At 41.0% G+C, this 18,397-nt stretch overlaps 3 protein-coding genes and 1 long non-coding RNA gene across 6 annotated transcripts; 2 read left to right on the forward strand and 2 right to left on the reverse strand.

Annotated features, from left to right (window-relative positions):
- The first annotated feature begins 2,218 nt into the window (after positions 1–2,218).
- On the forward strand, positions 2,219–2,750 carry LOC111453981. The gene is made up of 2 exons (XR_002712339.1): positions 2,219–2,314; positions 2,404–2,750. It is a non-coding gene; the product is annotated as an uncharacterized LOC111453981 (long non-coding RNA).
- Positions 2,751–3,221: 471 nt separating this feature from the next.
- Positions 3,222–10,507, forward strand: LOC111454504 (beta-amyrin synthase-like). Its single transcript, XM_023095998.1, has 12 exons — positions 3,222–3,972; positions 4,168–4,353; positions 4,432–4,719; positions 7,835–7,919; positions 8,011–8,177; positions 8,255–8,446; positions 8,526–8,882; positions 8,988–9,086; positions 9,381–9,437; positions 9,545–9,913; positions 10,018–10,098; positions 10,207–10,507. The coding sequence occupies exons 1-12, from the start codon at positions 3,772–3,774 to the stop codon at positions 10,411–10,413; spliced, it is 2,289 nt and encodes a 762-aa protein (XP_022951766.1). The 5' UTR covers positions 3,222–3,771; the 3' UTR covers positions 10,414–10,507.
- Positions 10,397–12,875, reverse strand: LOC111454505 (uncharacterized protein DDB_G0271670-like). 2 transcript variants are annotated; one of them, XM_023096000.1, is made up of 5 exons: positions 12,021–12,875; positions 11,731–11,894; positions 11,538–11,629; positions 10,815–11,457; positions 10,397–10,543 (listed from the first exon to the last, which is right to left on the reverse strand). In XM_023096000.1, the coding sequence occupies exons 1-5, from the start codon at positions 12,745–12,747 to the stop codon at positions 10,535–10,537; spliced, it is 1,635 nt and encodes a 544-aa protein (XP_022951768.1). In that variant the 5' UTR covers positions 12,748–12,875; the 3' UTR covers positions 10,397–10,534. The 2 variants fall into 2 exon arrangements, with proteins under 2 accessions (XP_022951768.1, XP_022951767.1); XM_023095999.1 differs by lacking the exon at positions 10,397–10,543 and having other exon boundaries at positions 10,549–11,457.
- Positions 12,876–13,259: 384 nt separating this feature from the next.
- Positions 13,260–15,808, reverse strand: LOC111454108 (polygalacturonase 1 beta-like protein 3). Of its 2 annotated transcripts, XR_002712374.1 has the most exons (3): positions 15,663–15,807; positions 13,615–15,493; positions 13,260–13,534 (listed from the first exon to the last, which is right to left on the reverse strand). XR_002712374.1 is itself a non-coding variant. In XM_023095418.1 (2 exons), exons 1-2 carry the CDS (start codon positions 15,729–15,731, stop codon positions 13,691–13,693), a joined length of 1,872 nt encoding a protein of 623 aa, XP_022951186.1. In that variant the 5' UTR covers positions 15,732–15,808; the 3' UTR covers positions 13,541–13,690. The 2 variants fall into 2 exon arrangements, 1 of the variants encoding a protein (XP_022951186.1); XM_023095418.1 differs by lacking the exon at positions 13,260–13,534 and having other exon boundaries at positions 13,541–15,493; positions 15,663–15,808.
- Between the last annotated feature and the right edge of the window lie 2,589 nt (positions 15,809–18,397).

The raw sequence follows: 18,397 nt of genomic DNA on the forward strand, positions 1-18,397 counted from the left end.
ATGGCCCACTCAACCAACACTTGTAGAGTTCGAAAATTTGTTAGCCAGCCAAGAAGCCATGGCTAAACAAATGGGAGGCTTCACATTGAAGGGTGAAGAAGAAGCACTCTACACGAGTGAAAGTCGGAGCAATAATAGGCCGTCTACCAAACGTGGATACAATGGTGACAAAAGAAGAAGCCACCAAGGAACTGCACAACCTGAGAGAGCTGAGAAGAACGACAACAAGAGTTTCCAAGGAAAGAGATTTGAAGGTATTTGCTATAATTGCAGGAAAAAGGGCCACATGTCTAGAGATTGTTGGTCCAGGAAAAAGTCGGTTGAAAGCAATGTGGCAATATCCAAAAAGAAGATAGAGGATGAATGGGATGCAGAGGTGCTATGTCCAATAGTAGAAGACGAGCTAGCACTCATGGCAATGATGGAAGAGCATATCGATTATGAGGATGACTGGATTATTGATTCCAGATGCTTAAACCACATGATTGACGATCAAAGTGGTGCAATGGAAGATGGGTGGCCCTTAGAGAAGGAAGTATTACCACACCTTGAGCAAATTGAAGAAATTCTTCTACAGAACACGAGGGAGCAAACTGAAGAGATTCTTCCACAAAAGACGGTGGAGCAAATTGTGCACATTTGCTTAAGTGCTGATATGCCTGAAGATTCAAGTGACACTAGTGTTGGTGAGCAAGAAGTGACTCAACCAAGCGAGCCTAGTGAAAATGAAATGACACCTCAACAACTCAGACATTCAGAAATAATCCTAAAGGCAAATCCAGAGTGTGCCAACGCAGTAGAAGACGAAGTTAATGAGCCGGAGACATATGAAGAAGCATCACAAAACTCAGCTTGGCAGAAAGCGATGGAGGAAGAAACTATAGCCCTGGAACAAAATCAGACTTGGGAATTAGTGCCAAGACCAAGAGATACCAAACTCATCTCTTGCAAGTGGGCTTACGAAATAATGTGTACCCCGGATGGATCAATCGTGAGATACAAAGCTCAGACTATAGATTCAGGGTTCTCTAAAGAATATGGACTAGACTATGATGAAACGTTTAGTCCAATGGCAAAGATCATTATCGTACAAGTTCCTCCAGTACTTACGGTAAATAAAGATTGGAAATTATGGCAGATGGATATGAATAATGCTTTCTTGCATGGAGAGTTAAACAGAGAGTTCTACATGAACCAATCGAAGAAATTCGAAAATAAAGTTGGTGTCATTGATCAATATATGCAAAATCCGAAGAAGGCTCATTTGGATGCGTCTCGACGAACCTTGAGATATGTCAAAGGTACAATCAATTACGATCGTTTATACAAAAGAAGCAAAGACTGGAAGCTAGCTGGATATAGTGATGCTGACTATGCAGGAGACCATGATACTTGGAGGCCAACCACTGGGTATGTGTTCAAGTTTGGTTCGGGAACAATTTCTTGGTGTAGCAAGAGACAACCAACAGTATCATTATCAACTACAGAAGCAGAGTATAGAGCAGCTCAGGAAAATACATGGTTAAAACTTTTGATGGAAGATTGGCACCAGAAAATTGAGTATCCAATACCACTTCATTGCGACAACCAATCTGCGATTCGCCTAGCAGAAAATCCGGTGTTTCGTGCTAGAACAAAGCTTGTGGAGGTGCACTACCATTTCATTAGAGAGAAGGTCCTAAAGGAAGAAATCGAGATGCAGCAGATCAAGACAGATGACCAAGTGGCAGACTTGTTTACAAAAGGGTTGAATACTAGCAAACATGAGAGCTTTCGCTGTCAGCTCAACATGATGCAGCGAATGAGGACTAGTGCTGAGGGGGAGTGTTGAAATATCATCACTAGCCCAATAGAGTCAAGCCCAATAATTGTACTAGCCCAATAGAGTCAAGCCTAATTGTACGAGCCCAGTATATTTATTTTAGTAGAGATTTTAGGAGAAAGAGATGTAGATATTTTAGGAGAAAGATTCAATTTGTTAGGTCTAGATTCAAATCGGTTAGGTCTAGATTTAGATTGGTTAAATATAGATTGTTTACTCTTAGTATAAATACCCCACCCTACCTAGGTTATTCATCCAAGAAATCTAAAAACAATAAAAAGCAGAAGTATTCTACAGAGTGTCTTGTATTCTCTTCTCGATTGGTCTTAATAAAGAGAGCGAGTGTTTCCCACAGTGAGTTGTGTTCAACATTGTGGAGAGTCGTGATTCCTAACAGGACCTGCTGTTGATTTCAAACACCCGATAAATTCAATCGATGTTAATGATATTAACAACAAGTCTAGAGGGCCCTTGAGATTTTACAATTCTGAGGTGTGTACCATAATCTTGTTGGGCGTTTTTGTTTTTGAAAAAAGATTTTCCAATCCTCATTTGATTAGAATCATAAATTTGAAATCCAGATTCACACAGCAGCTTTCTGTTTGCCATCTTTCGCCAAGAAGGTTATTGATTCAAGAGTAAAATGAGGATTGAATCGGGGGAGTAGGTTGTGGCTCTTCATTTTGAACCAAATGCCTTGTCTACCCCCACACTGCAGAGCAACCAAGGCATTTTCCTTCTTTAACTTTCCCTTATTCATTTTTCCGCTAGCTGCTTATTCAGCAATTCAGTTGTTCTATTATTCTGCTGCTGCTGCTTAATACAATACAACTTTTTCGCCCATAGCATAGCCCTTTGTTGATAAATTGAATTCAGAACGTGTATGTTCAAATAGGAAGTCCTTTGTTGATAAATTAAATTCAGAACATGGATGTTTACCTTATTTTTTTTATAAATAGAGTCATTCTCACTTTTTCTTCTCACAAACTTTGGATCTATATTCAAGTTGGAGCAAAAACAACTTTGTAGAATATTATAGGGATTAGGCACTAGGCAGTGCGTACATATATATTTGTGTGCAAATGTGTAAATTAAGGCAATAAAGATGTTTTACATTTTTTAAATATAAATTATATTTTAAAAAATAAATTAAGCATCTAACTTGTTGATAAATATTTTATTAGTTGAATAAAACAAGATGAGGAGTTGGAGATTTAAATTCGTAGGCATCCTTGATTTAAAAAAAAAAAACCCACGATAGATTTATGGGTGAGCCAAAATTTGAGGAAAGAAGGACCAACCCCTAATACGAACTACGAAGAGGGGGAAGGCACAGCAATGAGTAGGGATGGGGCGCTAGAGCATGGAGCTGGAGGAAGAGGAGTAAGGGAAGGAAAAATGTTGCGTGGAAAAATGAATTAGTATCGTTCTTGTATCTTCAGTTGTGTGGGCAGTGTCATCCACATGTTTTTATGTACGGATTAGTTTAGAGAGCGTTGAGAAACACAAAACTTGTGACTGGTGAGGCTCCAGTCATAAATGTCATCGAACACCCCAACCAACCCTCCCCTTGATGCATTCCATTCCCGATCCACTACCCTTAACTACAACTCCTTTTCCTCCTTATTTTCTCCAAACTGACCTCTTAAATTGTTGAACCACCTATCACCTTATATATAATTAAGAATCTAACTTCCACCTCGTACTTTCATTTTTCTGATTGCCTCACTGTTTGCTTTACGCAACTGTATAACAACTTATTATCCACTCATCTACTGCCATTTTCGTCTTAAATCCCTTGCGTCTATTATTGAACAGCACTAATTTGTATGCGAGAGTGGTTTCGTTTCATCATCATACCTGGTTTCCTCCGAAATAACCATGGTTCATGTCTTCATATGAAGAGCTAGCTCAGACACAAAACGCGGATCCGGAAGTAAAAAACAAGTATGTGGCGGCTTAAGATTGCGGATGGAGGGAATGACCCCTACATATACAGCACAAATGACTTCATAGGGAGACAAACTTGGGAATTCGATCCGGAAGCAGGGACACCGGAAGAGAGACAAGAAGTAGAAGAGGCTCGCCTTCATTTCTACCGGAATCGCTACAAAGTCAAGCCTAGTGCCGACTGCCTTTGGCGAATGCAAGTAAGTAAATAAACTAATGCCTTCTTAACTTCACACTTTACCTTCCCTCACTACACTGATCGTAGCTCCGCGGATGGGGCTACAACTTTTTTTTATGGAGGCCAAAATTTTGGAATCTATATATGAAACCTTCCAATTTTGGTTGAGTTATGATGTTTCGGAAGATGATACAAAATGTATTTAAACAATTGGTAGTTCCTGAGGGAGAAGAAGTTCAAACAAGAAATTGGTGCAGTAAAGATAAAGGAGGGGGAGGAAATATCACAAGACAAGGCGAGGATAGCATTGAGAAGAGCAGTTCACTTCTACTCAGCGTTGCAAGCAAGTGATGGACACTGGCCGGCTGAAAACGCAGGACCTTTGTTCTTCCTTCCACCGCTGGTGAGTATAAATCTGTAGGTGCCAGGATATGGAAATGGAATCGGAAATGGAATTGAAATGAATGAAGGGAGTGTGCAGGTAATGTGTTTATACATAACAGGACATTTGGACCAAGTATTCCCTGAAGAACACAAGAAAGAAATACTTAGATACATATACTGCCATCAAAACAAAGATGGTGGGTGGGGATTGCATATAGAGGGCCATAGCACCATGTTCTGCACTGCTCTCAGCTATATCTGTATGCGTATTCTTGGAGAGGACCCAGATGGTGGTCTCAACAATGCTTGTGTTAGAGGCCGCAAGTGGATTCTTGATCATGGTAGTGTCACCTACATACCCTCTTGGGGAAAGACGTGGCTCTCGGTTAGTATCATTTACACACACGCATTACTACTAATTTCTTCATTCTAGCTAGCTGATTTAGTTAGTTAATTATCGTTGATTCAATTCACTGCCACTAGCTTAGCTTACCGTGTAATTAATGTTAAAATATCACTGGCATAACAGTGTTAAGCCAAATGATCTAATAATTTAAGAAAAATGATTTAAGATTTTAGGAATAAATTTAGGAAAATGATTTAGGAATTTTAGGAATAAATTTAGGTAAATAATTTAGATACTCTAAAAACGTTGTAAATAATTTAGATACTCTAAAAACGTTGAGAAATTTTAGGAAATGGATTACCTATCATGATTATAAATACTCTCCACCCTATCTAGAGTGTAGTAGTTTCTAGAGTGTTTTGTAAATCTCTTCTCGATTGGTCTTAATAAGGTGTGCGAGTGTTTCCCGAGTTGTGTTCAACAATCTGGTATCAAACCGAGGTTAGTGTAGGTTATCTGATCTCTTGGAATTTTTAATATGCTTTGTGGTTATAGCTTTGTTTGATCTTCCACATCAGAAACGATTTCTTGATATTAGTAGTGAGTGAGTTTCTTTTGTGTCGTGAGTAGTCTGTGACTCTACAAGTCTTGTGTTGAAAGAACTTGTTTGGTATTACTGAGGTATAGCCAACCCGATGGGCGATTTCCAAATCGTTGGAAGAATCAAGAAACTCAACAACAACAACTACAACACGTGGCAACATGCATGATGTCCTGTTTACAAGGACATCATCTTTGGGAGATCGTTGGCGGGCGCAAAACTAGACCGCCAGAGGATGATTCTAACGGCGCCTTGCGCAAATGGAGAATCAAAGCAAGCAAAGCAATGTTTGCCCTGAAGACCACAATCGAAGAAAGGATGTTAGAGCATATTTGGGATGACAAGACACCGAAAGAAGCACGGGACACGTTTGTGATGTTGTTCTCAAAGAAGAACGATACGAGACTACAACTTCTAGAGAACGAGTTGTTGTCAATTGCATAACATGACAATTGCTCAGTACTTCCATAAGGTAAGTCGATTTGTCGGGGGATTACTGAACTGACCCAAAGTCCGCAATTGGAGAAGATCGAATGAAGATGATCATAATCCACGGATTGCGACCAGACTATCGAAGCTTCATTATTGTACAAGGATGGTCCACTCAACCATCACTTGTAGAGTTCGAAAATTTGTTTGCCAGCTAAGAAGCTATGGCTAAACAAATGGGAGGCATCACATTGAAGGGTGAAGAAGAAGCACTCTACACAAGTGAAAGTCGGAGCAATAATAGGTCGTCTACCGAACGTGGATACAATGGTGACAAAAGAATAAGTCACCAAGGAACTGCATAACCTGAGAGAACTCAAAAGAATGACAACCAAAGTTCTCAAAGAAAAAGATTTGAGAGCATTTGCTACAATTGCGGGAAAAAGGGTCACCTGTCCAGAGATTGTTGGTCCAAGAAAAAATCTGTCGAAAGCAATGTGGCATCCTCCAACATGGAGATGGAGGAGGAATGGGATGCTGAGGTACTCTATGGCATAGAAGAAGATGAGTTAGCACTCATGGCAATGATGGGAGACCATATCAATTATGAGAATGATTTGATCATTGATTCAGGATGCTCAAACCACATGATTGATGATCAAAGTGGTGCAATGGAAGAGGAGTTGCCCTCAGAGAAGGAAGTATTACCCGGCCTTGAGCAAACTTAAGAAATTCTTCTACAGAACACGGGGGAGCAAACTGAAGAGTTTCTTCCACAGAAGACGGGGGAGCAAACTGTACACATTTGCTTAAGTGCTGATGTGCCTGAAGATTCAAGTGACACTAGTGTTGGTGAACAAGAAGTGACTCAACCAAGCAAACCTAATGAAAATGAAATGACACCTCAACAACTCAGACATTAAAAAATAATCATAAAGCCAAATCCAGAGTATGCCAATGCAGTAGAAGACGAAGTTAATGAGGTGGAGACATATGAAGAAGTATCACAAAACTCTAGCTTGGGAGAAAGCGATGGAGGAAGAAATTATAGCCCTGGAGCAAAATCAAACTTGGGAACTAATACCAAGACCAGAAGATGTCAAATTCATCTCTTGCAAGTGGGCTTACGAAATAATGTGTCTCTTGGATGGATCAATCAAAAGATACAAGACTCAATATGTAGCTTGAGGGTTCTCTCAAGAATATGAACTAGACTATGATAAAACGTTTTGTCTAGTGGCAAAGATAACTATCATATAAGTTCCTCCAGTACTTGTGATAAATAAATATTGGAAATTTTGGCAAATGGATATGAAGAATATTTTCTTGCATGGAGAGTTGGATAGGAGATCTACATGAACCAACCAAATGGATTCAGAAATGAAGTTGGAGTCATTAGTCCGTATATGCGAAGTCTAAAGAAGCCTCATTTGGATGCGGCCCGACGGACCTTGAGATATGTCAAACGATATTACGATACTCGAAGGTCAAGCACCGGGTATGTGTTCAAGCTTAGTTCGAGACCAATTTCTTGGTGTAATAAAAGATAACCAACTGGATCATTGTCAACTAGAGAAGCAGAGTATAAAGCAGCGGCGAGAGCAGCTCAGGAATATACATGGCTGAAACTTCTGCTGAAAGATTGGCACCAGAAAGTTGACTATTCGATACCACTTCCATGCGACAACCAATCTATGATTCGTTTAGTAGAAAATTTGATGTTTCATGGCAGAACAAAGCCTGTGGAGATACACTGCCATTTTATTAGAGACAAAGTCTTGAAGGAAGAATACGAATGACCAAGTGGTAGACTTGTCTACAAAAGAGCTGAATACTTACACATTTTATTAGAGCGTAGTGCGAGGGGAGTGTTAAAATATCATTACTAACCCAATAGGGTTAAGCCCAACCTTTAGAAAAATAATTTAGGAATGGTAGGAATAAATTTAGATAAATGATTAAGATACTTTAATAAAAAAACGTTGAGTTGAGAAATTTTAAGAATTGATTACCTATCATCTAGTATAATATTCTCCACCCTGCTTAGTTTATCATCTTAAGAAACTCCAAGTAATATAGTTTCTGTTTTATAAATTGAGCGGTCTAAAGTGTGCGATAAAACAGATACTTGGTGTTTATGATTGGGCTGGAAGCAGCCCAATGCCGCCAGAGTTTTGGTTACTCCCTTCGTTTCTACCAATGCACCCAGGTTTGAATTTTGCGCATGCTGCTTTGAGTTCATTGCTCATCTGTAGTCTTATTGATTAAATATTAATTAGTACGTATGAAAATTGGTGCAGCAAAAATGTGGTGCTATTGTCGAATGGTTTATATGCCCATGTCCTACTTGTATGGAAAAAGATTTGTGTGCCAAATCACACCACTCATACAAGAATTGAGACTGGAACTTCACGCCCAACCTTTTGATGAGATAAACTGGAAGAAGACCCGGCATCTGTGTACAAAGGTTTATATAATTTGTTTAATTCAACCTATTTACTTTGTAGGCAGTTACACTACGTGAATGCAAATCTGGATGTGCAGGAGGATGTATACTACCCGCATCCCTTGATGCAAGATCTACTATGGGATAGCCTATATATCTGCACTGAGCCGCTTCTTACTCGTTGGCCATTCAACAAGCTGGTTAGGGAGAAGGCTCTTCAAGTCACCATGAAGCATATCCATTACGAAGATGACAACAGTCGATACATTACCATTGGTTGTGTTGAAAAGGTAAAGCAATATGCGGTACTCCAAGGTTACAAAATCATATTAATTGAGATTTAGTTTGACGATATTGGAAATGTATCAGGTACTCTGTATGCTAGCTTGTTGGGTGGAAGATCCTGATGGGGATTACTTCAAAAAGCATTTGGCAAGGATCCCCGATTACATATGGGTTGCTGAAGACGGTATGAAGATGCAGAGTTTTGGTAGTCAAGAGTGGGATACGGGTTTTGCCATCCAAGCTTTGCTTGCGGCTGATATGGCAGATGAAATTGGACCTGTATTAGCCAGAGGACATGACTTCATTAAAAAGTCTCAGGTTAAGGACAACCCCTCTGGTAACTTCAGGACCATGCATCGACATATTTCGAAAGGATCTTGGACTTTCTCTGATCAAGATCATGGATGGCAAGTTTCTGATTGTACTGCAGAAGCTCTGAAGGTACATGCATTGCGCATATAAAAACTAATAAATTCAGCTTAAATGTAGAATCTGCATTACAAACATCTTATATATGTTGATTAATCTTCAATTGCATGCTCCCAGTGTTGCCTTCTTTTCTCACTGATGCGCCCAGAGATTGTAGGCGACAAAATGGAAGCTCAGAGGTTATACGATTCCGTGAATGTCTTACTTTCTTTACAGGTTAGAAGAAAGGTTAAATTATAGAAAATGTTTCAAGATAACTCTCAAAACATTCAATAATATCATCACATTTTCAAAATAGTTTAAAATAATATTCTATTTTGTTTAAAAAATATCCTCTTCTTCTATACTCTCCTAGTCTCCTTCTATTCCACAATGTCCTCCTTCAATTAAGGTTAAAAATGAAAAAAAGAAAAAAAAAATGATCTCTCCGCCTATGCGTGTTTAATTTAAATTAAATATGATCTCTCTCCACGAAACAAAATCAATACTATGTATCCGTTACACGTGCAGAGTAAGAATGGAGGTTTGGCAGCCTGGGAACCTGCAACCGGTCAAAAATGGCTAGAAGTGAGTTATTAAGTAATTTTGTTTGAATGCGATGAATGAATGAATAATGTGAAGACAAGGAAATATATGATCTGAAATTAATAGAATGATGTACGGTGCGGTGGCAGATGCTGAATCCGACGGAGTTCTTTGCAGACATAGTGATTGAGCACGAGTATGTAGAGTGCACAGCATCGGCAATCCAGGCTCTGATATTGTTCAAGAAGCTACACCCAGGGCACCGGACGAAGGAGATTGACAACTTCATTCAAAACGCTGTACGCTACCTTCATGATATACAAATGCCCGATGGCTCTTGGTACGGTAACTGGGGAGTTTGCTTTACGTATGGTTGCTGGTTCGCACTCGGCGGTCTGGTGGCTGCCGCCAAAACTTTTAACAACTGCGCAGCCATTCGCAAAAGCGTACATTTCCTTTTGAATATTCAGATGCCAGATGGTGGTTGGGGAGAGAGCTACCTCTGCTGCCCGAGTAAGGTAATTTCGATTTTATTCTCCATCCACTTGAACTGTTTATTTAATAGCTTTATACCATTTTCATTTGCGCTCACTGGTGGGTGTGGGTGCGGCTGCATTACTAGAAATATGTGCCCCTTGAAGGAAAGCGCTCCAATTTGGTTCATACAGCGTGGGCTATGATGGCCCTCATTCATTCTGGACAGGTTTGTAGGCTTGAATCTTTTTAAGATGTTTAATTTAAGTAGCATTTATGTCCAGTTGTGGAAATTTGAAATAAATGATGGTTCCTTTCCCAAATATACACTGAACAGGCGGAAAGGGACCCTACACCTCTTCACCGTGCAGCTAAGCTGTTAATAAACTCGCAAACCGAAGACGGAGATTTTCCTCAACAGGAAATAACTGGTGTTTTCATGAAGAACTGTATGTTACATTATGCAGCTTACAGAAACATATATCCGCTATGGGCTTTGGCTGAATACAGCAAACGAGTCAAATTGGCTTCTACTTCCCCTTAGTTTTATAAATATGCTCTTTTCTTCTTGTACCCTTTCGGATTTTGATAAATATTATTTAGCACGTGCCTCCAGTAATTCCTATATATTTCTTCCACCGCTGGAACCGTTGAGTTGAATAAGTTTAAATTATCTGTCCCCAAAAAAGTTAGGAATGAACACGGTTAAATTAAATCAAATTATAGGTACAATAATGAATTAATAAAAGCCAACAAAATAGTAATAATAAAAAATTAAGAATTTGTGGAGGAAGATTGGACTTAAGTAGAGAATTGGTGTGCAGAGAAGAAAAAGAAAGAGTATGAATGTCAAGGGTTCTTGATCTTGATCCTTAATTTGCGAGCAATTTGTAAGGCTCTGGGATGGAGCACCCCCCTGTTGTTATTGTTGTTGCACTGTTCTACCTCGACCCAGTTGATGAGCTTGAGTAATACAGACTGAGGAACTTTCCTCACATCCTCGTCCCCCGCTCCCTTGCTCTTCTTCATGCCCGCTTCCAATGCTTTCTCTATGAACTCCATAAACCACTTTCCAGCTTCCCTTTCAATCTCCTTTCCCAGTTTGATTGTGTCGCTCAAGCTACTGCTGCTGGACCGTGATGGCATTGCCATTGCCATTGCCATAGGTGGCTTCTGATTTTCATCATTCTCCCCAACAGATGTTGATGTTGATGATGATGATGATGATGCTTTCTGCTCCCTCGGCATCACGACTTTCCCAAAGTTAGTCTTTATCCTCTGCTCGCTTCTCTCCGGACAAGCACAAGTCGCCACTGACTTGTACAACCCACACCTTTTTTTGGATAAACTTGATTCAGGATTGCTGGAGTTGGGTGTGATCTCACTTAGTATGGAGGAGGAGGAAGATTCTTGTTCCTGCTGCTGTTGTTGCTTTATGAAATTCTGGTTCTGAGCCAGTTCAGTAGCGGCTTGAACCGACACCATATCACTCACTGCCTGCATGATTTGCTGGTGGAATTCAAGGAACTTGTCGAAACAGTTGGCAGGAGCGTCGGCTCTAGCTGATTTACTCAACCTAGAAAGCATCCTACATACATACAACAAAATATCCATCTTATCTTAGAGCAAGTCAGTGATGAGAGTGGGTGAAAGTGCGAGTGGGTGTACCTGAGGGATCTAACTAAAGCGTCCGTGGCAGTAGCCCCTCTCAAGGATTGGAGGGCAATCTTCTGCGCTGTATCTCTCTGCTGCACAGCTTCCTGATAAACGTTGTTTGTTATCATAAGATGATGCATTATTAGGATTTAGGAGCACCGTCAACCAACTCGAATTCAGAAGGAATTAATTTTCGTTCATTCACCTTGCCTAATATGCTGAGTTTTCCTGGTAAGTTAATGGGAAGAATGGTACCGCTATCATCAGAGTCTGAAGGGCCATACTGAGAACTATTCAGCATGGGGGAGGCATCAATCCTGGAGGTCCTTTGATTCCGCAGACTTGGAGGTGGAGTGGTGCTCTTCTTTGCTGCAACAACAAGCCAGCCAAAGAAAGTGATGAGATGAAAATGAAGATAGATAATATGTTTGAGAGGCCCACAGATAACACTCAACAGACAACAGCAGCGCTTGAAAGTTTTAACATTTTGTATACCTACAGCTGAGTTGAAGGAAGCTGGTGATGAAATCCTTGGATCTCGCTCGCACACGCTCTTGCTTCTAGGGAATTTGGAAATGGATGCACAGCTTTTCCTAAGAATTGAAGGAGCAGGGCTTTCAATTTTAGCCAACAGCCCACCACCAAAGGAAGACCGGATTCCGCTTTTTCCCTTAACCATGGGAGACATGATTCGCTCCTTCACGGGCGTACACTGGTCAAAGTCCAGGGGAACGGGCTTCAGAATCATGGGTGAAGAATACCCATCTCCATGGATCATCCCTGTTCCCCAAGAACCCCGCCTCGGAACCGACCCCTTTGCCTTGGACTTTTCATCACATTTCTCCCCTTTCTCTCTCAAACCCATCAGAGGTTCTGGTGTTCCCACCAGAGGGTGTCGCCCAGGGAGTGGCTTTGCGCCTTTCACCACTGGGACGGGGGACCCAGGTTCCAATTTATCCACGTATATAAACTGACCTAGCTGCATTTTGTTGCTCAAAACGAAATCACCTTGATCCGAAGGCAGACTCACGTAGATCGAGTGCGAAGAATCCGACACCTTGATATAGAATCCATGCTTTGGCCACAGGTTTTTCTCGTCCAGATCTGCAGGCACAATGTCCGTAACCTGTAACAGGGAGCTGCGGTGATCGCTCGTGGGTTTCACCCCCGAACTCATTCCATCTAGAAGCTTTACCAGAACTCCTGGTGCCAGAGTCGCCATTAAAAGAACTTCAAAGAAATAAGGAACGACTCAATGTTCCAGATTCTTTTACTTCAAATCCCAATTACAAATCAATATTTTCGACTTCTCTCACTTTCTTTCATGGACGAGAATGATGCACGGAAGGCCATACAGGAAAAAGCCCAACTTTTTTGAATTTCGGACTTTGTAACGTTACACAACGGTCAAAAGGGGACCCATCTACCTCGTTATAAATTTATAATTTCGAAATAATTCTCAACACCGTTTTGTTTTTATTATATAATTTTGTTTCAAATTATAAAAATTTTAGGTTAAATTAATAAAAATATTTTCAAAAGGTTTCAATAATACTCAACCAATCTAAAAAATATCTTTTAACTAAAAAAAATTTAAAGCATTCAAAAAGATTATAGGATGTTTTTATCTACCAACAAAGGCCATTATAATGTAGCATCCTTTTAATAACCATCAAAGGTAGATATAAAAATATATTAGCCCTTAATAACTATGGAATACAAAAGTACCATTTTTCTCACATCTAACGGTGCAAAATTGTTAGATGTATTGTGACCTCAACCAAGAATTTCTCTTGTTTTGGACTCAAAGTAGCAGCCCATAAAGTGCGAAATGGATAGATTTAGAGAGAGAGAGTCACAACAAGCGTGTGAGCTGTCTCATGGAATGTCCCTCGCAACACAACAAAGCAATGGAAGCACATAGATATGGGCACAGGACCATTCTTTCACAGTTAACAGTACCATTCTTTGGCGAAACCTAAAACAACTTAGAAACAGAAAATAATATCCTCTTTTTTTTTTTCTTTCTTTTTTTCCCTCTCTATTTCCAATCATATTCAAAAGCAATTAAACATTAAACATTAAAAACATGTTCTGATGACGTGGAGGTGGCGGCTAAACATTTTTTAGACGACACCCATACCCTCCCCCCTTGCGGCGACAGATCAGTCGGCCACAGTCCACGTCATGTCGTTCTCGAAGATCCAGTGGCACACCTCCACCCGACCGGGGGCGGACCCGAGAGCTATGAACGCCCCGTGACTGGGACTCCAGGCTGAGGTGTCCAAGTGACAGATGGCAACTCCGTGGTTTATGTTGGCCTTAGACCTTGGATCCAGCAATTCCGCTTCGTACACTCGAACCTTGGGCACGGAGTGGCAGTAGTAGAGTAGGTAAGGGAATAGGCTCTGGTGGCAAGACACCGACTTCGTCACCTTCCCTCCCTCCACCGCTTTCACCGCCCCTATCATTATGTTCCCCTTCGACCCCTTCGTGTTCTCCGTCGTCCGGACCACCACGTTCCGCCCCAGCACCGACGTGGCGAAGTCTATCATATCCTCCACCGACCCCACGCACCGCTTTGTCTCCCCGGCACTCGGCGCCCTCTCGCACTCCCCGAGCGTCTCCATCATCATAGTCTCCATCGACGAGTTATCCTCGGCGTGGAATATCTTCTTCATCACTCCCAGTTTCGAACTCGAAAAGGGCAACTTGGATAGAATAGATCGGGGCAGGAACGACCTCTTCGGCATTTTATCCTTGATGTCCGGCATAGCCATCACCGTCCCCTTCCTCAGCATTGACTCGCGGAAGAACTTCCCGGGCTCTACCCACCTCTGCGCCAAACTCCCGTTCACCGACATTTTCGCACCACCGGAGCTCACATTGCTGTACTGGGCAAAACTAATCCCCCGTTTCGCGTAATCTTTGAACGTTGTATTCACCCCATAGATCTTGAATCCCACGCTTTGCGCATTCCCATTCTGTCCATATCCACTAAACTTGTCCGAACCCACATTGGCGGATTTCCCATAATTTGCGAAATTGACCTTCGCCGAGTTCGAGTTCTTGGAGTAGGACTGAAATGAATCGTCCCCCACATTCGCCTGGTCTCTGTAACTAGAGAAGCTTTCAATCGCTCCGTTCCCACCCTCCCCATAGCTCCTGAAGTTGTTCTGTGGGTCGTTTTGCTCGTTGCCGTAATTGGTGAATGTGTCGTTAGCGCCATTTCCGTCGGACCCATAGCTTGAAAACCCAGAGCCTATTACGTTTGCGTTGGTCCCGTAGGCCGAGAACTCGTTGGGACCCCCATTTCCTCGTTTTCCATAGTTGGCAAACGACTGATCTCCTGCGTTTGCGTTCTCGCTGTAGCTCTTAAAGACTTGAGATCGTCCAGTGGCATCGGTGGAGTAGCTGGTAAATCGGAGATTGGGGACATTGGTGGATTGTTCGTAGGTTGTGAACTTGCCGTTACCTCCTATGGCTTTGGAGGCGTAAGTGTTAAAACCCTGGTCGGGGACGTTGGTGTCGATGCCATAGGTCGAAAATCGGTCGGCGTGGCTCAAGGCGCCGTGGCTGTAGCGCCGGAAGGAATCGACGAAGATATTTTCATCATTGGAATAGTTCTTGAAGGAGTCGATGCCACCAGCTCTTTTGGAGCCGTAAGTGGTGAAGTTCCTATTGGAATAGACAGCAAAGTTGGAGTCCTTGTTGTGCTTGGCCAAAGAAGGGGCTAAATCGGGGAAGCAGAGCAGATTTGCGGCGGAGCAGAACTGAGGGAGGCGGGAGGAGAGTGTGTTTTGGGCTGCGAGTTTGGCGAAGGCCGCGGACTGCACTGCCGTCAAGGGAGACGCCTTGGAGAAGAGAAAAGTGGGTTTTGGCAAATCATTCCAGACCTCCTTGTTCCAATAACGACTCAGAAAAGCTTTTGGGGTAAAGGGGTTGTCCTCGTCGCCAGCCGCGGGAACCTGTTTCCGCACACCCACGTAAACCACACACAAATTACAATTTACAATTTACAATTTACAATACAATTCCACACACAAATTACAATTCCACGCATAAATTACAATTACAGGGGATAAAAACTGAAGAAAAGAGAAATAAAGAGTGAAGTGGAGATGGAAATTGACTTACATTGAAAGCCGAAAGCAAGAAGATAGAGAGATAGAGAGGAACCAGAAGGGGCGCGGGTAATCTGTGCATTTCTGTTTTGGGTTTTGTTTGTTGGGTTGGGTTGGGTTGTATGCAGAAATTTATAGTGGTTTCACGCTGCCAAAAAGTTCAATTTTATCACTGCCTTTCTTTTATTTTTTGGATTTATGTTGAGATTCTATGGCCTTTTTCCGAATTTCAACCAAACCTAGACGCGTTTACAAGTGCTTTTTAGAGCTGCAATACCAATTCTTTAATGTATTTGATTCTAACTTTGGGTGGATCCTCATTTTATTATTTAAATGCGCAACCATTAATGGTTCATTCTCTTAACTTATACACGGACCTAATATTGGTCCCCCGAGAGTTGAGAAAATCGTGGCATGAGAGAACATTTAAGGATGACACGGAGTAAGAAGTAACTGTGCGAGAGGGAATTTAAGTTAGGACCCAAGAGGAAGGGAGGGAGGAAAAAATGATGCATAGATTACTTGGAAGAAAAAGAGAAACACAGAGGAAGATAAAGGCGATAGTGGAGTACAGACAAGGGGTAGTTTCAGAAGCCGCGTTTTAAAGCGCACGTGTCGGGCTTTGATCGGTTACACACCGCTTTCGAAGTTGGGATTATTATTAGTTTTGTTTTTCGTTAAGAAAAAGAGGAATGAATAGAAATGAAAGTATGATCTGCATTGTGTTGGACACCACAGCGACAAAGCTCCTGCTAGTCCTCTTGGTTAACTCCTTGCAATTCTCCCCTTTTTGTATCGTCAACAATCATGGAATATCTTAATTCCGGAACCAAGCTAATTTGTATTAGTATTTTGTGCAAGTGTATGTATCCAATGATTCAAATTCGCGGGCATCGTTATTTGCTACCCACTTTTTTCCTTCTTTTCTTTTTCCTTTTTTCCTTTTTTCCTTTTTTCCTTTTCTCTTTTATTATTTAAAAAAGAAAAAAGAAAGTCTTAATTTCATTGTTTAACTGGTACAAACTGGCAGGCCCGTAATTTTATTTTTTCCTTTTACTTCATTTCAATTCAGATTATGTACCACAGGTTTTAAGAAAATAATAACGCTGGAAAAATGCATGTGGAGTCATTGTCGACAAATGTACTATTTTTGCCATTTCCCATTTTAAAACTGTTGGTTCCATGTAATTGGGATTTAATTTGGAAATGGAATTATGGGTCGCAGTCAACTTGTTTAAGTCAACGTCAAGAACAAGGGATTGGGATAAGGAATAAGGCAAGTAAATTAAAGAAGGAAAATGATTTAATGCTGATGCCATCATTTCTCCTCTTTCTAAAAAGAATTAATGAGAGAAGAAAGGGTGTGGGCGTGGGTTGGGGAATTCATGAGGAAGCGCCTAATCAACGTAGGTGGCCCTTTTTCGTACAACAACAGTAATAACAATAATAATGATAATAGTAAATGCAAAGGACTTCAGTTTATTGGCACACATTCTTGGTTCATACACCACCAACTACGTCAACCTATTCACATTCACCAGCTACCTCACTAATTTTAACCAAAATTATAAAATCACTTCTATCTTGCTTTCAAATTTTCAATTACATCCATTTGTATTGTAAAGGTATGTGCATTTTACAATATTTAAAAAACCTTAAATATTGTAAGTGTAGGAAGTGATTAATGTGGTAACGTGCACTTGACACGTCTACAAAAGAAAACAAAAAAATATATAAAAAAATGCGGTTGGGTTGGCTGCCACTATCCTTCACCCACATGTCTAAAGCTCCATAAATACAAGCGCTCATTAATAGCAAATGCTGGATGAAGCATTTTGGTTGGTGGTGACCCATTTGGATTCATTCCCCACAGTTACAAAAAATGGAATGTCTTCTATTATAGGAGAAGACATCTGAATTGGGCTCCCATTTTTGTGAACTAATCCCAATCAAATTGCAAATTCTCCTGTTTTTGCAGACTCCTCCAACTACAGCTACAACTATACGACCACAACGCCGCTGCTCGCATCATAATTGCCATACACTTTCAAAGTTTCTATTCCCCAGCAAAGTGTATCTCAGTTAGTGAGCCTCTCTCACGGTTTAAGCCATAACTTGCGTCACTCCAAATTCGCTTTGGATTATTCCAACTAAAGCCTTTACTTTAAAAAAAAAAAAAAATGAATAAAAAGGTGTGCAGATGATAATGCAGTACTCTTTTCAGAATGCTGGTCGCTAAGTATAATGTTGCGTCCTTCATAAAGTTTCCAGCTTTGGATCCCAATTTTTTCTTTGCTTCTCAGTGGATCAGGAAGAGTGCAATTTCAAAAAAGTCGGTTCACCCACTTCATAACAATGTTTTACTCAATTCCACAGGCTGGGTTCGTAAAAGAGCATATGACGCTTGCAATAAAAATATGGCCATTTCCAACTTTTGCTAATTGCGTATGATGACAAACAAAAAGTATGTGTGTATGGGTTACATTTGTGTTTATCTTATTTTTAATTGGTACAATGATCGCATTGCACTAACAACATGGTGTTCTGTACAAAGGAAGTAAAGAAGCGCGATGGTAGAACTGGGGAGCTTTCAAATCAAGTTTACTGCATTCAGAAGCGTGTATTGCTTTAGTAGCTTTAACTCTGTTCCCACAAAATAACCTTTCAGAGCATGCTTGCACATGCTTGCACATGCTTGTGTCTTTCCCTTGCTCACCGGCACAACACTCCTTTCTCCCAAAAAGTAGA

This window comes from Cucurbita moschata, unplaced genomic scaffold, assembly GCF_002738365.1.
Source record: "Cucurbita moschata cultivar Rifu unplaced genomic scaffold, Cmos_1.0 Cmo_Scf00016, whole genome shotgun sequence".
Classification (NCBI taxonomy): domain Eukaryota; kingdom Viridiplantae; phylum Streptophyta; class Magnoliopsida; order Cucurbitales; family Cucurbitaceae; genus Cucurbita; species Cucurbita moschata.

Coding starts and splice junctions, on each gene's coding strand:
- LOC111454504 (XM_023095998.1), top strand. CDS start 3,772: ATGTGGCGGCTTAAGATTGCGGATGGAGGGAATGACCCCTACATATAC. Junction 4,720..7,834: donor GGGGAAAGACGTGGCTCTCG/GTTAGTATCATT, acceptor GCGATAAAACAG/ATACTTGGTGTTTATGATTG. Junction 7,920..8,010: donor GTTTCTACCAATGCACCCAG/GTTTGAATTTTG, acceptor AAATTGGTGCAG/CAAAAATGTGGTGCTATTGT.
- LOC111454505 (XM_023095999.1), bottom strand. CDS start 12,747: ATGGCGACTCTGGCACCAGGAGTTCTGGTAAAGCTTCTAGATGGAATG. Junction 11,895..12,020: donor TTCCTTCAACTCAGCTGTAG/GTATACAAAATG, acceptor TTGTTGTTGCAG/CAAAGAAGAGCACCACTCCA. Junction 11,630..11,730: donor AACTCAGCATATTAGGCAAG/GTGAATGAACGA, acceptor AACGTTTATCAG/GAAGCTGTGCAGCAGAGAGA.
- LOC111454108 (XM_023095418.1), bottom strand. CDS start 15,731: ATGCACAGATTACCCGCGCCCCTTCTGGTTCCTCTCTATCTCTCTATC. Junction 15,494..15,662: donor TCTTGCTTTCGGCTTTCAAT/GTAAGTCAATTT, acceptor GTGCGGAAACAG/GTTCCCGCGGCTGGCGACGA.